The sequence below is a fragment of the Chiloscyllium plagiosum genome, chromosome 26, assembly GCF_004010195.1.
Source record: "Chiloscyllium plagiosum isolate BGI_BamShark_2017 chromosome 26, ASM401019v2, whole genome shotgun sequence".
NCBI classification, from domain to species: domain Eukaryota; kingdom Metazoa; phylum Chordata; class Chondrichthyes; order Orectolobiformes; family Hemiscylliidae; genus Chiloscyllium; species Chiloscyllium plagiosum.
In genome coordinates this window covers 34,743,596-34,762,749 of record NC_057735.1, presented here as the reverse complement: position 1 = coordinate 34,762,749, position 19,154 = coordinate 34,743,596, and the positions used below count along the sequence as shown (strand labels likewise).

The following is a 19,154-nucleotide window of genomic DNA, read 5'->3' as shown; positions in this document are numbered from 1 at the left end:
ATCTGCCATTTGTCCACCCATTCAAACAACTTTTCTATACTTTTATTCTTCCTTTCTCACCATTGACAATGGTTCTGCGTTTTGTATTAGCTGCATATTTTGAAATTGTACCCTATGCACTAAGGTCTGGCGTTACTATGCATCAGGAAGAGTAAAGGGCCCAGCATTGACTTCTGGGGAACTTCACTACAAACCTTTCATCCATCTGTTTGCTTTCACTCAGTTAATTTCATATCCATGTACTACTATCCCTCTTATAAGCTGTAACTTTGCTAACAGGGCAGAACTTCCAAATGTCTTTTATAGATCCATGCACAATATTAAGAGCAATACTCCCATCAATGCTCTGTTAGCTAATCAAAAATTGAAGCAAGTTATTTATATACAATTTTTGCAGAATGAATCTATGCTGGCTTTCCTTGGAAAGTAAATATTAATTTTGTCATGCATTATTGTTTCTAGAAGTGTAACACCACTGAAGTCCCTTAGTTGCTTAGCTTATGTTTACGCCATTTTTTTGAAAAAGGATGTAAACATTTGCAATTCCTCAGTCTTCTGACATCACCTCTAAGGAAAGTTTGAAAATTCTGAACAATGCTTCTGCAATTTATTTTCTCTCACTTCCCTCAGAATTTTGCTATACATTTTATCTGTTTCTGATGCCTTCTCAGCTTTTAAGTGTTGACAATCTATCCTTTACAATTTCCTTAGCCATTTTAAATGCTTCAAATGGCTGAATTACCGAGCCTTTTACCTTGATCTGGGTCGCTTGTTCCTTGGTAAAGACAGAAGTATTATTTAGTATCTCAGCAATGTCCCCACCCATCCACATGTAAAACTGTTTTGGTCCCTAATCAGGCCCGTTGATTCTTTATCTAGATTAGAGTGGTGCTGGAAAAGCACAGCAGTTCCGGCAGCATCCGAGGAGCAGTAAAACCGTTGATCCTTTTACAATCTTTTCCTCTTGTTACGGCTGTGGAAGATTTGGAATTCCTTTTCATGTTAGCTGCTGATTTCTTTTTGTACTTTCTACTAATTTGTTTCTCACTTGCCCTTTGAACCTTCTCTATTAAGCAGAATTCTTAGTTGTGTTATCCACCCAGCATTTGACAAATGCACACATTCTCGACTTCAGCTATCTCGCTGTTGTCTTCTGGGGATCTCTGAATTTGTTTGCTTTATGTTTCCCTTTGTGGGAGTATACCTCGCCCATGCCTGAATAGTCTGTTCTTTAAAGGTAACCTTACTCAATCACTACTTTTCCTGCCAATCTTTGAATCTGGCTGAAGGCAGGTGCTGAGGAAGGAGATGTGGCTGTGGTAGCGAGTCTGTTTGAGAATGTGGCTGAAATCTGGGAAAACCAAAGCTGGAATTTTCTCCCAGTTCATTATTCTTAGATTGGATTGCTCTTGGTCCTTTACCTTAACCAAAACAGACCTTTTATGAGATAGTAATCATTTATCTGTTGGTAAATGATCCACTTGTACCACCTCATCCTAGGGCCAGCTTTCACAGTGGTTCTTTTCTCACTGAACTGGAAACATGTTTCTGTAGAAAATGTTCCTGAGCATACTTTAGGAACTCTTGCACCCCTCTGACCATAATGCTGCTTCTACATTAGTCTACATTTGGGTAATCTTTAAAGTCTGCTCTTATACTATTTTATAATTCCTGCAGCTATCTGTAATTTCCTTTGAAAATTGTTCTTTTACAACTTGCCCACTACTTAGTATCTTATAAACTTAAACCAAGCAATTTTCTTTGTTGTTCAGTCCTAGCCTAATTGATTCTGTTCTTGAGCCCTCTGACTGTCCTCTATTTCGAACTGTAATAATCTCCTTAATCAATACTGCCACATCTCCATTTCTTCTTTTCCCATCTTCTGTTAGCAACCCCCCCCCCCAAAAAAAATGCAGCTAACACATGGAGTTTCTCTGGCTGAACTTGCCAGATGAGCTATCACTCTCCTCTATGTTCATGACAGAGTTACTATTTAGAAAGTTGGGTGCACTGAGATACATTCTGTTCCAAATGCCTGTTTCCTTTTGATTGTTTGGCAGTCACCTATTTCCCCTCTCCTTTTTTACTCTTAAATTAAATATTAACAAGCAAGCTATCGAAGTAGCAGTCCATTTCACGTTGAAATATATTTTGCAAAGGATGCTGAACCATCACTTCTGGTCCTCACGAAATCAGTTTTTTAAAGATTGAATCCAATTTGATTGTTTACAGCTGGAACAAATGAATCTGATTCGCCTGCTTACTGAACTTCAAACTTTTTTTACTGTTCAATTATCTTATTCAGAGTTTCAAGGAAAGGAGGTCATGTTAGCAATCCAGTTTGAAAATGCTTTTCAATGAATGAGCAGTGGAAGGCCTTGATTTTTTACACATGAAACTCGTCATGTATCGTGTGCTATTGTACATCATTCTCTTTGTGGTAACAGATGTTGATGAGAAAATGCTATGAAAACAGGCTGTTTCTTAGCTGATCAAATACCTCTGAAAATGACCTTGGATTGTCATTTATGATTTTTTCCTGAAAGATATTTGGAATATGACCATTTACTTCAGTCAGAATTTAAAAGATGTTGGCATTTATGTCCCAAGAAATCTACCATGTGACAAAATATTTTTACAATGAGATAATAGTGGAAATTGCATCTGTTCAGAATATGTTCACTTTTTAAAATTCCTGTAGAGTACATCATATATCTATTCTTAATTTAGCTTGATGTAAAGTTTAGAAAACTGTATAGAAGAAGTGTTCAATCAATTGGTGATGTATAGACTCTGCTGTAACTTTTCTTTTGCTGGACACTAGGTACAGTCTTGAGCAACCAGATATTTACCTGTTCCTGTTGTTCTCTTAACAAATGCTTAATCTTTTTGGCACTTATTTTCTTCTTTCTCTTAATTGCCCCAGCTGAAAATGCCAATGTAAAAATTGATTCACTGTTTCTCTAATGGCAGTTACAATGAGTTAAGTTGTGTATACTGTATTTGCAGGGTCAGACACCTTTTGATTTAGCAGACGAAAGTATTATTGAGCTTTTAGAGGAACTCCAGAAGAAACAAAATATTGTAAGTGAGTTATTTTTGGATTTTCTTCCCCTCTTTGGTAACATTTAGCTTTAAAAAGTGCATTCAATGAAACACTTTCATTTTATCAAATGTTGTTCAAAATTTTAAAAAGTTCATCGTGTACAATATGAAATTTATTGTCCATGTGAAGACAAAATGAGCAACTTAGAGCGCTGTACAAATCTGCAGTGATTGTCTGGTTTTGAATTGCAGAACTTTGCTTTGTACACGTATGCAGAAAATGAGCCAAATTAAATCTTCTATCATGTAGAATTTTTGATTTGTTTTGAAGCTTGAATGCAAAACTGTTTCACATGCTCTTCAAATGGTCGTTCAGCATTTTGCTTGGACTGTCTCACATATCCTGCATAAACCCATTTCTAAGAGTTTGTGGATTTTGCATGCCTTTCCAGCTAATTACTATATGCATTTTTAATCCCTTTCCCTGAACCGTGCCACGTGTTGAGATTTTCTAGTTAATATGAGCCTCTCAGACACCATTTGACTTTAGAAGAACTAATTTGATAAATGTGACTTGTCCTTTAAACAAATTGTTCAGACTCTTTGAAATATATCAGCATTTTGGAAGTCTCAATGTTAATTCCAATTAATTTTCTCTTGAACTACAGCTCACTTATAGCCACAAAATAGCTGTAGCTTTGTCTGTTTAAGCCTCCTTTGCAAATATCTCCGATTACTTAGGGCATTTTGCACTAGTATTTCCTATTCAACCTTGGCCTACTGCAGTGAATTTTTATGCTTATTTGCGTTTCAAATTCTTGGCTAGTGATGGCAGAGGCTGTCCTCATGATCTAAATTTTGGTGACCCTTCATCCCAGTTGTTGTGTTGCTATATTTTGTTAGTACATAGCAGACTGATTGCAACTTCACAACCTCTGATTTTTAGCTGGAACCATTTTTTTCTTAGTACTGTTAAATCCAAAGTAAGAGTTTCAATATTTTTGTAAAAATACTTATTTTGTAATAATGCTACTATATTGGTTAATCAGAAATAAACTCTCTAATCACCTGTTGTTCCAAAAGGTTATTTAAAGTTGTTAGACACAAGTGCAGAAATAGCACTTAGTACTTTGAATTCTTTTTAAAATTATGACTGGATATCTGAAACTTTCAAAATTCCAATTATTGGCAGTGTTCTATCAACATATTTTCTTTTTTTTTGGAGCAGAGACTGCACTATAGATATGTCATTGAACCAATTACAACACTGCAAACTGAGTATTTCAGGATCCCTTAGAATCACAAACTGGTACTCCTAGGTGTAGAAATTATTACTGAGGGCGGTCAGGCTGAATGGATGTACCTTTCTTCCTGAGTGACAGCCATAATTAAAGTAAAATTTTTAGTCCAATTCTTATGGTGTCAAAGGTTTTCTTCACTTTCCATAAAGTGTCTTTTTTCCTCCAGGCGTAATACTGAATTCAAGGATTGCCAACATTGACAGCTTTAATGTAAATGCAGGACCTCTCAGCCTAGTGCTACCAGACTTTAAACTAATCTCTTACTGCCACAAAGCCCAGGATTGTGCTAATTTTTATAAAAGTGCAGAACTACACCAAGGGCCTATTCTCCTTTTCTAGTGCAGCTGAATACCTTTTGCACCTAGAAGATGAAAACAATTTTTTGGATAAGAGGGTACAGGTAAAACAAATTCATCCATTATCACAGAGTAACAGATTGAATTCTTCATTCGTCAAATCAATCGTCAATTTAAAAAAAGCCTTGAAATGTTGAAAGTTAAATTTTTGAATTAGCCAGTGTCTACCAGTAGCTGTAATATAATCAGATTTGATACGAAGTCTCCTATGATAGAACAGTGAATTCTCTGATCCATTTGTAACTATGCGGCAGAGAATTCTATTAGTGAAGACAAGATTCAGACTGTCTGGTTTTCACTATCTGAGAACCTGCCTCGGTCCATGCTGTCTTTTACCATTGATCAACATTTTGGTGGGTAGGAAAGCTATTTAATTAATATTTCAAATTTATTACTGACACATAGGAAATGAGTATTCTATATATTGGAACTTGTGTTCCATTCAAATGATATGTTTTAGTATTGGAGTTTAAACTTGAAAATAATTCTGCAAATGACTTAGCTTGAAAAACTTACATTTTAAAGAAACTTCATTCTGAAATATGGGTAAAACTGCAGGAAAGATAATTTTTTGAGATAATATGAAAACAGTGACTACAGTTCAAATAAAAGCAGAAATTATGAAGAAACTAAGCAAATTTGGCAGCATCTGTGAAGAGAACACAGAATTGGTTCAAATCTAGTTCTGCAGAACTTAACTTTGCCTTTTCTGTGCAGATGCTGCCAGACCAGCTGAGTGTCTCCAGTGATTTCTGTGCCTGTTTCAGATCTTCAGCATCCACAGTTCGTTCTTTTATATTACTGTGATTCAAATGTAGTTTCTAACTGTGAAGCATTTTATGATTTTTTTGACATTGTGATATAATGTAAGTTGATTTTAAATTTCCAGGGCATTCTGGGATCAGAGAATGAACATCAGTATCAGTAATAATTTTTTTAAAAATATAGGTTACCCTGAAGGCAGTTAGGTAACAAGGTTAAAAGTAGGACATAAAAGATAGTCATTCCTGATGAAGGGCTTTTGCCCGAAACGTTGATTTTCTTGCTGTGCTTTTCCAGCACCACACTCTTGACTCTAATCTCCAGCATCTGCAGTACTCACTTTTGCATCAAAGATAGTGTCTTGTGGATTGCTGCCAGTGCCATGTGCTTGTTTGAGGAGACATAGTAGGAAGAATCAAATGAAGACATGGCAATGAGGCGAGTTTCAGATTCCTGCTCCATTGGGACTGATTCTGGGGCAGTGGGTCTTATACATACTGGACGGGCTATGCCTGGTTATGACCACAACTGACATCCTGGGGGGGAATATTGGCTAGTGTGATTGGGAATATTGGCTAGTGTGATTGGGAGGGTTTAAACTAAAATGGCAGGAGGAAGAGAACTTATACATGGAAACAGATCACAGGTAAACAAGGACAAAATCAAAAGACTGTAGAAATGAAAGTGACAACCAAAGCATTCAAGAGCAAGAATAAAGCAAGGCCAGAGTGCAAAATAATGCAAACCAGACTAAGAATGTTAAGAAGGCACGCCTTAACACTTTGTGTTCAGAGTGTTCAGTAAAGTGGATGAATTAGTTGCACAAATAGAAATAAACTGATATATAGTTAGGATTACAGAGAAAGGCTGCAGAGTAAGTAGGGATGGGAACTGAATATCAAGGGGTTTTCAGTTTTTAGGAAGGGCAGACAAAAAGGAATCATGGTTGGTTAGCATTGTTGATTAAAGAGGAAGATAATACAATTGTGAGGAAGGATATTAGCTCTGGTGAAGTGGGAAGTCTATGCCCATATCACTTGCAGATAGCAAGGATTTGATGTTCTGCAGATATGATGGCAGTGGTTAACTGAGATTGTATTTATGCAATGAATATGAAATTACAGTTGTTATGCATTTTTAAAATCTGATATTGTAGTTTGGTTTCTTCTATAGCTTCGTACTGAGAAACGAGCTGTGAGATCAACACTCATTGAATCAACTGTAAATTGCAAAGTCCAGGCCAAGCACTTGAGGTATTTGAATTATAACAAATGCTCAATTTTGTGTTAACTTTTAAAAGATCCACAACAATTGACTGATGGATTTTAACATATATCAATAACTTGTGGGTAACCTTTCTGTAAAGTTTATCTTTGTCTCCCTATAAACCACTGTTTCCAGACATAGAATTAAATGGTAGCTAGTTAAATAATGCATGTATTTGAATACTTAAATATTTTGTAACAACCCGTAAGTTAGCATAATGTGAACTAATTTGCTTTCGAACCTTCTTCCTCTGACTTGATATTTTGCAGTTGTTCTAATTATGTATGAAAATCATACATTGGACAAATCAAAATGTCATTAGATCGTGCCTGTATTCTGGGTTTGTTCATGCTCAATGTGCCTCACATCTGTTTTGCTTAAGTAAAGAAGCTTTGGTGGCTATCTCTGGGTTCAGAGGCCTGAGTTCAAGTCCTGCCTGCTCCAAATGTGTGTCGTGATCTCTCTGAACAGAATGATTATGAAAGAAAAGGTTGGGGTGAATTGAATTGAATTGAATTGAATTGAATTTATTGTCACGTGTACTGAGGCACAGTGAAAAGCTTTGTCTTGTGAGCAATACAGGGAGATCAGTATAGTTATGTAGCATAGACAGTAAATAATTGGTAAACAGCAGCAAAAACAAAAAGAGGTACAGGTAAATGTTAAGCATTTGTGAGTTCATTCAGTATTCTAACAACAGTTGGGAGGAAACTGTTGCGAAACTGGCTGGTGCATATATTCAGGCTTCTGTACCTGCTTCCCGATGGTAGAGGTTGTAGAAAAACATTGCCAGGGTGTGATGGATCCTTAAAAATGCTGGCGGCCTTTCCTTGACAGCGGAATTGGTAGGTGGGAGGTTGGCCTTTGTGATTGTCTGGGCTGAGTTCACCACTCTCTGTAACCGTCTCTGATCTTAAATGGTACAGTTGCCATACCAGGAAGTGATACATCCAGACAGAATGCTCGCGATGGCGCACCTATAAAAGTTGACAAGAATATTCACCATCATGCCAAATTTCCTCAGCTGCCTGAGGAAGAAGCGATGTTGTTGGGCCTTTGTAACCATTGCGTCCACATGAAGAGTCCAAGAAAACTTGTTGTGGATGACCTCTTCCAGGAACTTGATACTCTCCACTCGTTCCGCCTCTGTGTTGTTAATGTGTAGCGGAGCATGAATAACATCCTGCTGAAAGTCAATAATGAGTTCCTTGGTTTTGCTGGGTTGAGAGCTAGGTTGTTCTCAGTGCACCATTTTTTCTAGGTCTTCCACCACCCACCAGTATTATGTTTCGTCACCATTTGAGATTCGACCGACTATGGTGATGTCAGTGGCAAACTTGTAAATGGCATTGGTCTGGTATTTGATGATGCAGTCATAGGTATACAGTGAGTACAGTAAGGGGCTGAATACACCCCCCCGGGGGACTCCAGTGTTGAGTGTTAGTGAGAGATCTTCATTGATTTTGGCCTGTGGGTCAGGAAACTAAGGATCTAGTTTCAGAGAGAGGGGCTTAGTCTGAGATCACTAAGTTTAGTAATCAGTCTCGAGGAGATAATAGTGTTGAAGGCTGAACTCAGTCAATGAGTAGGATTCTTAGGTAGCTGTTCTTGGTGTCAAGATGTTCTAGGGAGGATTGAAGGGCAAATGATATGGCATCTGACATGGATCTGTTGGTCCGATAGGCAAATTGAAGTGGGTCAAGAGTAGTGGGGAGGCTGATTAATGCCATGACCAGCCTTTCAAAGCACTTCATGGCCTCTGAAGTTAGGGCCACTGGGCAGTAATCATTGAGACATGCTGCATGAGCCTCCTTCGGCACAGGGATGATGTCGGCCTTGATGAAACAGGCAGGGACAGTGGCCTGCTGCAGGGAGAGGTTGAAAATATCCAAAAAGACCTCTGCTCAGATCTTTCTAGATTTTTCTGGTTGTTCACGGAGTGACTTGATGTGTTAGTTCTGTGAAGCCCCTTTTTATCAATGAAAAGCAAGATTTCTGTAACTGTTTTTGGGCGATCCATTGATTTATTGACAAAATAGAAGTGGAATTCTTGTAAATCTGGATGCCCCGTGTAACAGAGATTTCTGCCTTCAAAGCATTGGACTGTACCACATTAAGCAACGTATCCTTGATTTTGTGTCCATGTTGTTCCTTTCTTTACAATGCAGGCATTGCAACTTCTGTTCTGATAAACTATTGCTTTCATGTAGATTACTAGGAACAGAGTGTCCTTGCATCCAATTTCTGTCTGACACTATGCTGGCTTCATATTATACCTCAGAAAGGCTTTTGTATTTTTGTTCTTTTAATTAAGGCCATCTTAGGAATTCTTTTGTCTTAAAAGAAAGTATTTTGAGTTTATTTGAAAGAAATTAATCTTGCTTTCTTTGCTGGTTTATACCTCATCTACAGATTTGTACAGCTGTGTGTACTCTCAGAAACCGATACTGCCTACAAATGTTCTTGTCTAGTGTTGCCTGGTGGATTTTCAATTACTTTTCCATATACCCGACACCAAAATATTGGAATCTATTTCTAGGTGGCAGCTGCTGCTGCCGCCATGGTGAGAGGGTGCTTTTCCATTATGGAGTATTGCTTATGTTATTTCGTGTAGCGTAAGAAACTGGTTGTGGATCAAGAATCATTAGACTTTTATTAAGACTAACTATTATGTACAAATATTACACACTTCAGGCGCATACATTTCTGGGGTAATATTAAGCTGTTATGCTACAACAGTGAAGCATGTTTCAAGTGCTCGGAGATAAGGTGGAATATGAGATCTCTATGCCCTGAGGTCAAATGCTATGGTGCAGTGGTGATGTCATGTGCATACCTGTTCAAGGTATACTGATTGAACAGGTTTGTTATGCCTCACAATCAAATTTCAGGCTGCTTTCAAGTGCTAAAAAGTGCTGTCATTTATAAGTACAAAATTTGGAATTCAGTTTTCTTTTTCTACCAAGCTTGGAACTTTTAGAGGGTTTGTTTTGAAGTAGTTTATTTGTGGATTATAAAAGGTATCTACATTATACAAATATTTAAGAATATCTATTAAACCAAACAAGATGAACTGCTTTTTGGGACCCATTAACTTAATGTTTGTCAATGGTGTACATCATGTAGCTTTAGTTTGCCTCACCATGCATCAAAAATTAATTTTTAAAAATTATTTTTATTAATTTTTAAAATTATTTTGATTTTCTTCCATCACCTGATTTTGTTGAATTTTTAAATCACTTCGAGAAGAAAAACTGGAGCAATAATTTACCTTTTAAATCCACAGCAAAAGAAGTTGCCCATAATGAGCCTTTCTAACACTGTTTCAGTCACTCTGAAAAGGTGCACGTACATAGTTAATAGCTAGAAACTTGCTTTTTTTCCCTCTATCAGCACATTTGACCTTTGGAACTTTTGTTCTGGTTGTTGTCTGCCTATCCTGTGACATAACATTGGGATTTTGCACTGATCGAACAGTCTTGCTGCACATTTCCTAAACTTATTAAAAACAACTATTTTGCAGCAGTTAGAAATTTTTCCAGTGTGTTCCATCTTGTCATAGATCGTATTAATTCATGAAATCAACCGTTTGAAGTAATTGTCCTGTCCTGTTAACTGATTTTGATTTGTTTTCTCATTATTACAGTAAAGACACTATCTTTTCTGAAGTAAAAGAAACAAAGCGTAAATTGTCTGATCGAGAAAAACTCAATGAAGAAAGTAAGAAAGATGAATCCAGCAGTTCCAGTTCTGAAGAAGAGGATGATGCCTCTGATTCTGAGTCGGACATAGACACAGGTAAGCCCGAAGAAAAATAGCTTGACAATATAGGAAACCCAGGAAAAATTTTTAGTGCTTGATTTTCAAATCGTGAGGTTAATTTTGTTTTTCTTTATCTGTCAGCTCTGAATAATTTCAATTACAAGGCCATATAATACAACTTTGTTCTCTGGATGTTGAATTGTAATACAATTTAAAAACAGGTTATTTGTTGTAGTTGGAAACATAAACTCCAATTAAGTGCTCATTATGAAAATCCACTTTATATAATGTTACAGACAATATTGTAGATGTTAAATCCTACAGGTACAAGATCAGTCATTGGCCTCTCCCTGCTCTTTGACAGTGCTTTATAAGTAGTACCCGTCACTGCTCTTTTTATGTGCCTTACAACTCATAGTTTCTAAGTATGCATGACTTTTATTTTAATGAAAATTACCAATGAATCTGTACCCACCACCTTTTCAGACAGTTCACTGCAGATCACAAATTGCTGTGCAAAATGTTCCAGCAAAAAGATTCTGTTCATCTTAATTCCTACCCACAGTCACACAGCATCTCAGCTGAGATTCAAATTAGTGATTTAAAAGGATTTAGAGCATGTCTACTTTTTGTACTGTCTCTTAGAACATTTCTATGTTAGTATTGATTGTTTTTAGTTGGAAAGAAATTACCAGAATTGTAAGGTGGTAAGTAGAGTACTTTGCAATGAAGTGTCAGGTCGCAAAATATCATGTTTGCATCCATGTGCTCAGGTTTAAAGCAATATTTGTTGCCTCACAATTGATTAACTTTTAAATTATTCAGTTCATTATATAGTTTCATAGTCATGGTTTTTCCAAATCATTATTACAGGTTTGAGAAAATTTGCTCAGTTTTGAATGGCATTGAAATGATCTGCATTTAAAACTCTGACAGTTGCATGCTGAAATTTATAAAACTTGCCTCTGAAAACAGTTTCTCTTAATACAGGTTGAACCTCTATTACACAGTGTTCTCTAGTACGTAAAACTCCGTGATCCAGCAACCACACTACTACATGTTGCTTCCTGCTGCTCTTCTTCCCCCGCCTCCCCCACTCCTCCACAGACACACCAGAAAAACAAAAAAATCTCCTTGCCGCAGTGCAGATTTGAGATTTGTAAGTTTGATTGAGACAGTGAGCACTGAGTAACACATAGTTATTACTAGTTACAGACTGGCTTTACTCATCAATAACCTGGTTAAATTCCCTCCTCCCTTAGTTAACTCAATAGTTCCATTAAAGTTATGTGACTTAAGGGAATGTATGTTTGTTTTCAACCATATAGCAATCAAACATTAACTTTCTTAATTGTTTCTCTATTGTCATAGCTTTTTAACATTTTCCAATGTTAAAAATGTTGGAGAGAATGTGCAAACTCCACACAGACACGGGGAGAATGTGCAAACTCCTCACGGACACAGGGAGAATGTGCAAATACCACAAACTCCACACAGACACGGGGAGAATGCGCAAACTCCTCACGGACACGGGGAGAATGTGCAAATACCACACAGACACGGGGAGAATGTGCAAATACTACACAGACACGGGGAGAATGTGCAAACTCCACATAGACACAGGGAGAATGTGCAAACTCCACATAGACACGGGGAGAATGTGCAAACTCCACACAGACACGGGGGGAATGTATGTTTGTTTTCAACCATATAGTAATCAAACATTAACTTTCTTAATTGTTTCTCTATTGTCATAGCTTTTTAACATTTTCCAATCCACCACAAACAGCTCGCCCATCATATCTTCATATTTCCATTGGCTTAGATTTAAGGCCATAGTTTTGTATTGAACTATATCCTTTCAAACTTAATTTTTTTTTAGAATCCACTGCTTCTCACTCAGGACTCTGAGATTACTGATGTGCTCTTACTTATAGCATAATACCGGATATAAAAATAGCCTTTTTTGTATTTGCTTCTTCATGCTGCACCAGAAAACCATCTGATGTACATCCAGCAATTCAACCTTTACAGCACTGGTGCTGATTAGATTTATGTAGTCTACATATAATATGTATATAATAGTTAAAAATCACAATACCAGGTTATAGTCCAGCAGGTTTATTTGGAAGTACAAGCTTTCAGGACACTGCTCCTTCATCAGGTGGCTAGTGGGCAGGATCATTGAACACAGAATTTATAGTAAAAGATCAAAGTGTCATACAACTTAAGCAATGTATTGAGCAAACCTAGATTGCTGTTAAGTCTTTAATCACTTAGAATGGGGATGCAGGTTTCGATTGATTAATACTTTCAGCATTTATATGAATGGTTTGGGTGTGAACATATGAGGTACAGTTAATAAGTTTGCAGATGACACCAAAATTGGAGGTGTAGTAGATGCTGAAGAAGGTTACCTCCAATTACAATGGGGCCTTGATCAGATGAGTCAATTGGTTGAGGAGTGGCAGATGGAGTTTAATTTAGATAAATGTGATGTGTTGCATTGTGGAAAGACAAATCTGAGCAGGACTTATACACTTAATGGTAAGGTTCTGTGGAGTATTGCTAAACAAAGAGACCTTGGAGTGCAGATTCATAGTTCCTTGAAAGTGGAGTCTTGGGTAGATAGGATATTGAAGAAGGCATTTGGAATGCTTCCCTTTATTGATCAGAGCATGGAGTATAGAATTTGGGAGGTCATGTTGTGACTGTACAGGACATTGGTTAGGCCACTTTGGAATATTGTGTGCAGTTCTGGTCTCCCTCCTAATGAAAGGATGTTGCGAAATTTGAAAGGGTTCAGAAAAGATTTACAAGGATATTGCCTAGGTTGGAGGATTTGAGCGATAGCTAAAAGCTGAATAGACTAGGGCTGTTTTCCCTGGAGCACCGGAGGCTGAGGGCTGACCTTATAGAAGTTTTTAAAATCATGAGGGGCATGGTTAGGATAAATAGACAAGGTCTGGGTTGGGCGAATCCAGAGCTAGAGGACATAATTTAGGGTGAGAGGGGAAAAATTTAAAGGAATATAAGGGGCAATTTTTTCATGCAGAGGGTGGTGCATGTATGGAATGAATTGCCAGAGGAAATGGTGGAGCCTGGTACAATTACAACATATAAAAGATGTCTGGATGTGTACGTAGAAAGGGTTTAGATAGATATGGGGCAAGCGCTGGCAAAGGGGACTAAATTAATTTGGGATATCTGGTCGGCATAGACAAGTTGGACCGAAGGGTCTGTTTCTGTGCTGTACATCCCTGTGACTGTATGACTCTATGTAAATTCCAGAACATCATCTAAGTCAGTCCCAAGATAACAAGGTTTTATTTTAAAAAGTGACAGCTCAGACAGTACATTAAAGGTATGAGGTTACAAGCTGTCTGTATCCCACCTGGAGTCAGACTGGTTCTATTTCCAAAGTAGGAATTTGTAAAATGCTACATGAACTGACTGCCTACAGATAAAGTGCTTTTTGAACAAAATAGAATGTATCTAGCAATACAAATCTGCAAATGCAAATTCACCTATAGACCTGCACGTGTGTGTGTGTGGGTGTGTGTGCGCGTGTGCGCGCGCAAGTGTGATGGACTATGTGCCTTTGAGAGGGGTGCGCATGTATATATATATAAGAGAGGGTCTGTGTGAGTGTCATTGTGTGTAAGAGTATGTGTGTGTGTGTGTACAGTGTAGTGGGATCATCTGTATTGTGACATGAATCCAAGATCCTGGTCGAGCTTATCTTTGTGGGTACCAAACTTGCTAGCAGCTCTGCTTGGCAACTGTTGTTGCGTATCATGAAGTCCACCTTGGAGGATGGTCACCTGAAGATCAGAGGTTGAATGTTGTTGACTGCTGAAGTGCTCCCTGATTTGGAGGGAACATCCCTGTCTGGCAATTGTTGCGTGGTGTCCATTCATCCATTGTCGTAGCATCTGCTTGGTCTCATGAAGATACCACACCATGGGCATCCTTGACTGCAGCGTATGAGATAGACAGCATTGGCAGAGTCACATGAGTACCTGCTGCACGTGGTGGGTGGTGTCCCCACATATAAAGGTAATATCCATGTCGACACTCTGACATGTCTTGCAGTGGTGCCCATGACAGGGTTGTATGGTGTTGTGGTCGATGTTCTGAAGGCTGGGCAATTTGTTGCAAACAATGGTCTGTTTAAGGTTTGGCAGTTGTTTAAAGACGAGAAGTGAAGGCGTAGGGAAGATGTTAGTGAGGTGCTCATCCTCATTGATGTTCTTTGCATCCTGCAAAACATTGTGTAGTTTCTGTGCTCCCAGGAAGTACTGGACAACGAACAGTACCCTGTCAGTTGTATCCCATGTCTATCTCCTGAGTACGTCATTATGGTTTCTCACTGTGGCATGTCTGAATTGGCTAACAATGAGTTGAACATCGTGTCCTGCTCTTATGAGAGTGTCCGTTGCATTTCTCATCTTGTTCGTAGAGGATGGCTATTTTAGTATGTTTAAGGTGGAATCTGGAAGTTATCTTTGAGCTTGCAGTAAAGTGAGGTACTGAGGTGCCTGGCCTTGATGGAGATGTGAATGCCAAGAACGAGAGTGATTCTAAAGAATTGTACATGCTAAGTCTGATGGTGGGATGTAACTTGTTGATATCATTGTGTAGTTGTTTCAGTGACTCCTTGCCATGAGTCTAAAGGAAGACAATGTCATCAGTATATTGTGCTGGTTGGAGGTCCTGTTTAGCAAAGAAGTCTTGTTCGAACATATTGGGATGCAAATTTGGACCCCATAGCTGTTCCATGTGTCTGCATGAAGAACTGATTGCCCATGATGAAGACGTTAAGATTGAGGATGAAGTGGATGAAGTAACACAGACTACGCTGAGAGATTTTGCTGTTACACCTCTCGCAAACTCCTCATTCATCTTGTATACCAACTCTACAGGCACCATAACCTTGAAATTGAGATAGAGTCCATGTTCTCAGCTTGCACTCAAGATACAGCAGTACAATTACAAGACACTGCCAAGTAGATGAGGCCATGCACACCAAGAGCAAGAAACTTGAGAACCTGGCATTACCAGCAGCAGGAGCCAAGCCTCCCCTGGCACCACAGTTGAAAACGGTACCATCAAGGGGAAATTAATCATCAACTTATCGGACAACACCCTTCAACCAAAAGAGATTGAAGTTCTCAACCCAGTGCTCAATTTTTGCCCCACCACCAAAATGGACCCCGTTGGTCTTGTGGCGAACACAGGGGAATTCACGAGATGAATGAGACTCTAGGAATTCTTCCATGACTCAGCAGCAAGCCCAGTGTGACAACCGATGAACTGAAACAGTCGTCAGAGAGGTCAGTAATGGAGGGACTGAAGGAGGAGTTAACTTGGATTAACTGGTGCTAACCACTGCCCTGGGCTTGATATGTATGCTCAAACCATCAGGAAATGTCTAAAAGCCAGATTCATCAGCCACACCCATAAGGTGGAGCAAAACATCACCTGATCACAACACAACGCCATCCATGCTCTCAAGACAAATTGCAACATTGTCATCAAACCAGCAGATAAAGGTGGAGCCACCGTCGTTCAGAATAGAATGAACTTCTGTAAGGAACTGTATGAGGTGGCGGTGAACCCTTCTGTTAATTAAAACAAACACCAAGAAAAGCTCCCCTTACATTGTACTCTGTTAAAATGAGCGACAGAGAAAATATTATCAATTTATTTTTTAACTCTAAAAGTGAACATTAAACAATTCACAACTCTTAACTCCCCCACCTTCTCTTAACCGCTTATTTTCTGCCTCCCAACTCTATAACAATGTACTGTTTCAATAAGACACTTATTAAAATTACATCAACTTAATTTCAAGATCACACAGCGGATGCCATCCTTAGTATCTTTCTTCTCCCTGGGACGAGCTCTTTCTTTTTACTGCAAATATATTTCGTGTGTAAAGGAACCTTTAAGAGAGAGTATTTCCTAATTTCTTGGATGTGTTGATGCCAGTTGCTCTGTCTCCAATTTTCAAAATGCTTGCCTTTTTTTAATCCCCAACTTCAGATTGTTGCATTGGTTCGACATTGGCAAAACAATAAATTCAAACTCTATTGGGTTTTAGTATCCTGGGGCATAATTTAAACTGGCTAAATTTGAATTGATGTCAAAACAGCAACCAACTCTGTTATCCATTTCACAGCCAAGTGTTACATTTTCAATATTCCAGTACACTCTGAGACTGCTGTCTAGTCATTTCATACCAGTGCTTTTAAACTGTTGGTTCAGAACAGTATTCATTCTCTCTTAAAGGTCAGCATCAAAGCAAGTTTACCAACAACTGAACAACCAGGAATGTTATAGGCAACTACTAGCCGATCCGACCAAAGTATACACCTGTGAACTAAACAGATCAAGACTTTTGATCCAATCCTTCAGACTACCATACATATTCCCATGTACATTTCGCGTAGGGAATTTCTACTGCCTTCTGAAAATGCACATAGCCAGCACACCTGGGTGTCTCATCATATCGGGCAACAGGACCCTGTGTGAGAACCTCTCTGGCTGTGTCGAGGGCATCTTCAAACCCATTGTACGGGGATCCCTAGTTTCTGTCACGACATTACAGATTTCTTCCAGAAACTCAGCATCCATAGGCCAGTCGAACCAAGACCATTCCTTGTCACAATGGATGTTTCGGCACTCCACACCACCATCCCCCACAACGGTGGCATCACTGCAAAGCCTCAGTACTCAATACCAAAATCTACCAATCTCCAGGCACCATCCTACAACTCATGTGCTTCATCCTCAACCACAATGTTTTCACCTTTGACACAGTTTTTTTATCCAGGCACATGGAATAGCCATGGGGACCAAATTTACACAACAATATGCTGACATTTTCATGCGCAAGCTCGGACAAGATGTTTTAGCTGCACAGGACTTCTGGGCAATAGGCAACAGATACATTGTTGACACTTCATTATTGACACCTCTGGACCCATAGCAAGGAGTCACTGAAACAACTACACAGTGATATAAACAAGTTTCATCCCACCCATCAGACTTATCATGGACTATTCTTTAGAATTAGTCTTCTTCTTGGGCACACAGATCTCCATCAAGGATGAGCACCTCAGTACCTCACTCTACCACAAGCCCATAAGTAACCTTACGATGCTGAACTTCTCAGGCTTCCACCCCAAACTTATGAAAACAGCCATCCTCTACGGACAAGCCGTATGCATAGACAGGATCCGTTCAGATGAGGAGGAACGCGATGGACACCTGAAGGTGTTTAAAGATGCCCTTATAAGAACAGGATACAATGACCAACTTATTGTTAGCCAGTTCTGACATGCCAAAGGGAGAAATGACGACCTCAGGAGACAGACACAGGAGACAACTGACAAGGTATGCTTCGTCATCCAGGAGCAGAAAAACTGCGCCAAGTTTTTCGCGGCCTGCAACACATTATCGATGAGGATGAGCACTTCACCAAGATCTTCCCTACGCTTCCACCTCTTGTCTTTAAACAACTGCTAAACCTTAAACAGATCATTGTTTGCAGCAAACTGCCCAGCCTTCAGGACAACATCGACCACAACACCATACAACCCTGTCATGGCAGCCACTGCAAGATGTGTCAGTATCAACATGAGTGAGGACACTATCCACCACATGTGCGGCAGGTGCTTTTGTGACTCTGCCAATGTTGTCTATCTCATACGCTGCAGGCAAGGATGTTGGGAGGTATGGTATTTTGGCGAGACCAAGCAGACACTACGACAATGGATGAATGGACACCTTGCAATGATTGCCAGACAGGGATCTTCCCTCCCAGTTTGCGAACACATTAGCAGTCAAGGATATTTGGCCTTGGTTCTTCAGGTGACTGTCCTCCAAAGTGGAGTTCAGGATATGCAACAACGTTTAGCGGCTGAGCAGAGGCTGATACCCAAGTTTGGTACCCAGGCCAGACTGGGATCTTGGGTTCATGACGATTAATGTGATTGCATGACTCTGTACACTTCACTCTCATATAAGCACACACACACGCACAGTCTTACACATGATCTCACACTCTCACAGACCCTCTCATACACATTGTCTCACTCAGACACGCACACGAGTGTTCACACTTATACTCACGCACGTGCCCTCTCAAAGTCATATGACTTTCACATATCCACACACTCTCATTCTCTCCCTCTCTCACACACACACATGCACATATACAAGTCTATGGGGTGAATTTGCATTTGCAGATTTGTATTTTTAGATACATTCTATTTTGTTCAAAAAGCACACAATCTGTCGGCAGTCAATCCATATGACATTTTATCAATTCCTACTTTGGCAATAGAACCGGTCTGACTCAAAAGTTGGGATACAGACAGAACCTAACCTCACACCTTTAATGCATTGTCTGAGATGTCACTTTTTAAAAAAAATAAAATCTTGTTATATCAGGACTGTGACTTGTGGGATCTACATATTAATCAATCAAAACCTGCTTCACCTGTGTGGAGTTTACACTTTCTCCCTGTGTCTGTGTGGGTTTCCTCCAGGTGCTCTGGTTTCCACCCACAGTCCAAAGATGTGCAGGTCAGGTGAATTGACCATGCTAAATTGTCCATGCTAAATTGTCCATAGTGTTAGGTGCATTAGTCAG

The 19,154-nt window shown here is 39.1% G+C and overlaps 1 protein-coding gene across 2 annotated transcripts in view; it reads left to right on the top strand.

Annotated features, from left to right (window-relative positions):
• The window catches only part of LOC122563241 (protein phosphatase 1 regulatory subunit 12B-like), a 282,450-nt gene that overhangs the window by 117,997 nt on the left and 145,299 nt on the right, over positions 1–19,154 (top strand). For both annotated transcript variants that reach the window (XM_043716857.1, XM_043716856.1), the window contains exons 6-8: positions 3,010–3,084; positions 6,638–6,717; positions 10,377–10,528. In XM_043716857.1, the coding sequence (XP_043572792.1) occupies positions 3,010–3,084; positions 6,638–6,717; positions 10,377–10,528 (307 nt within the window). The remainder of the gene's footprint in view (positions 1–3,009; positions 3,085–6,637; positions 6,718–10,376; positions 10,529–19,154) is intronic.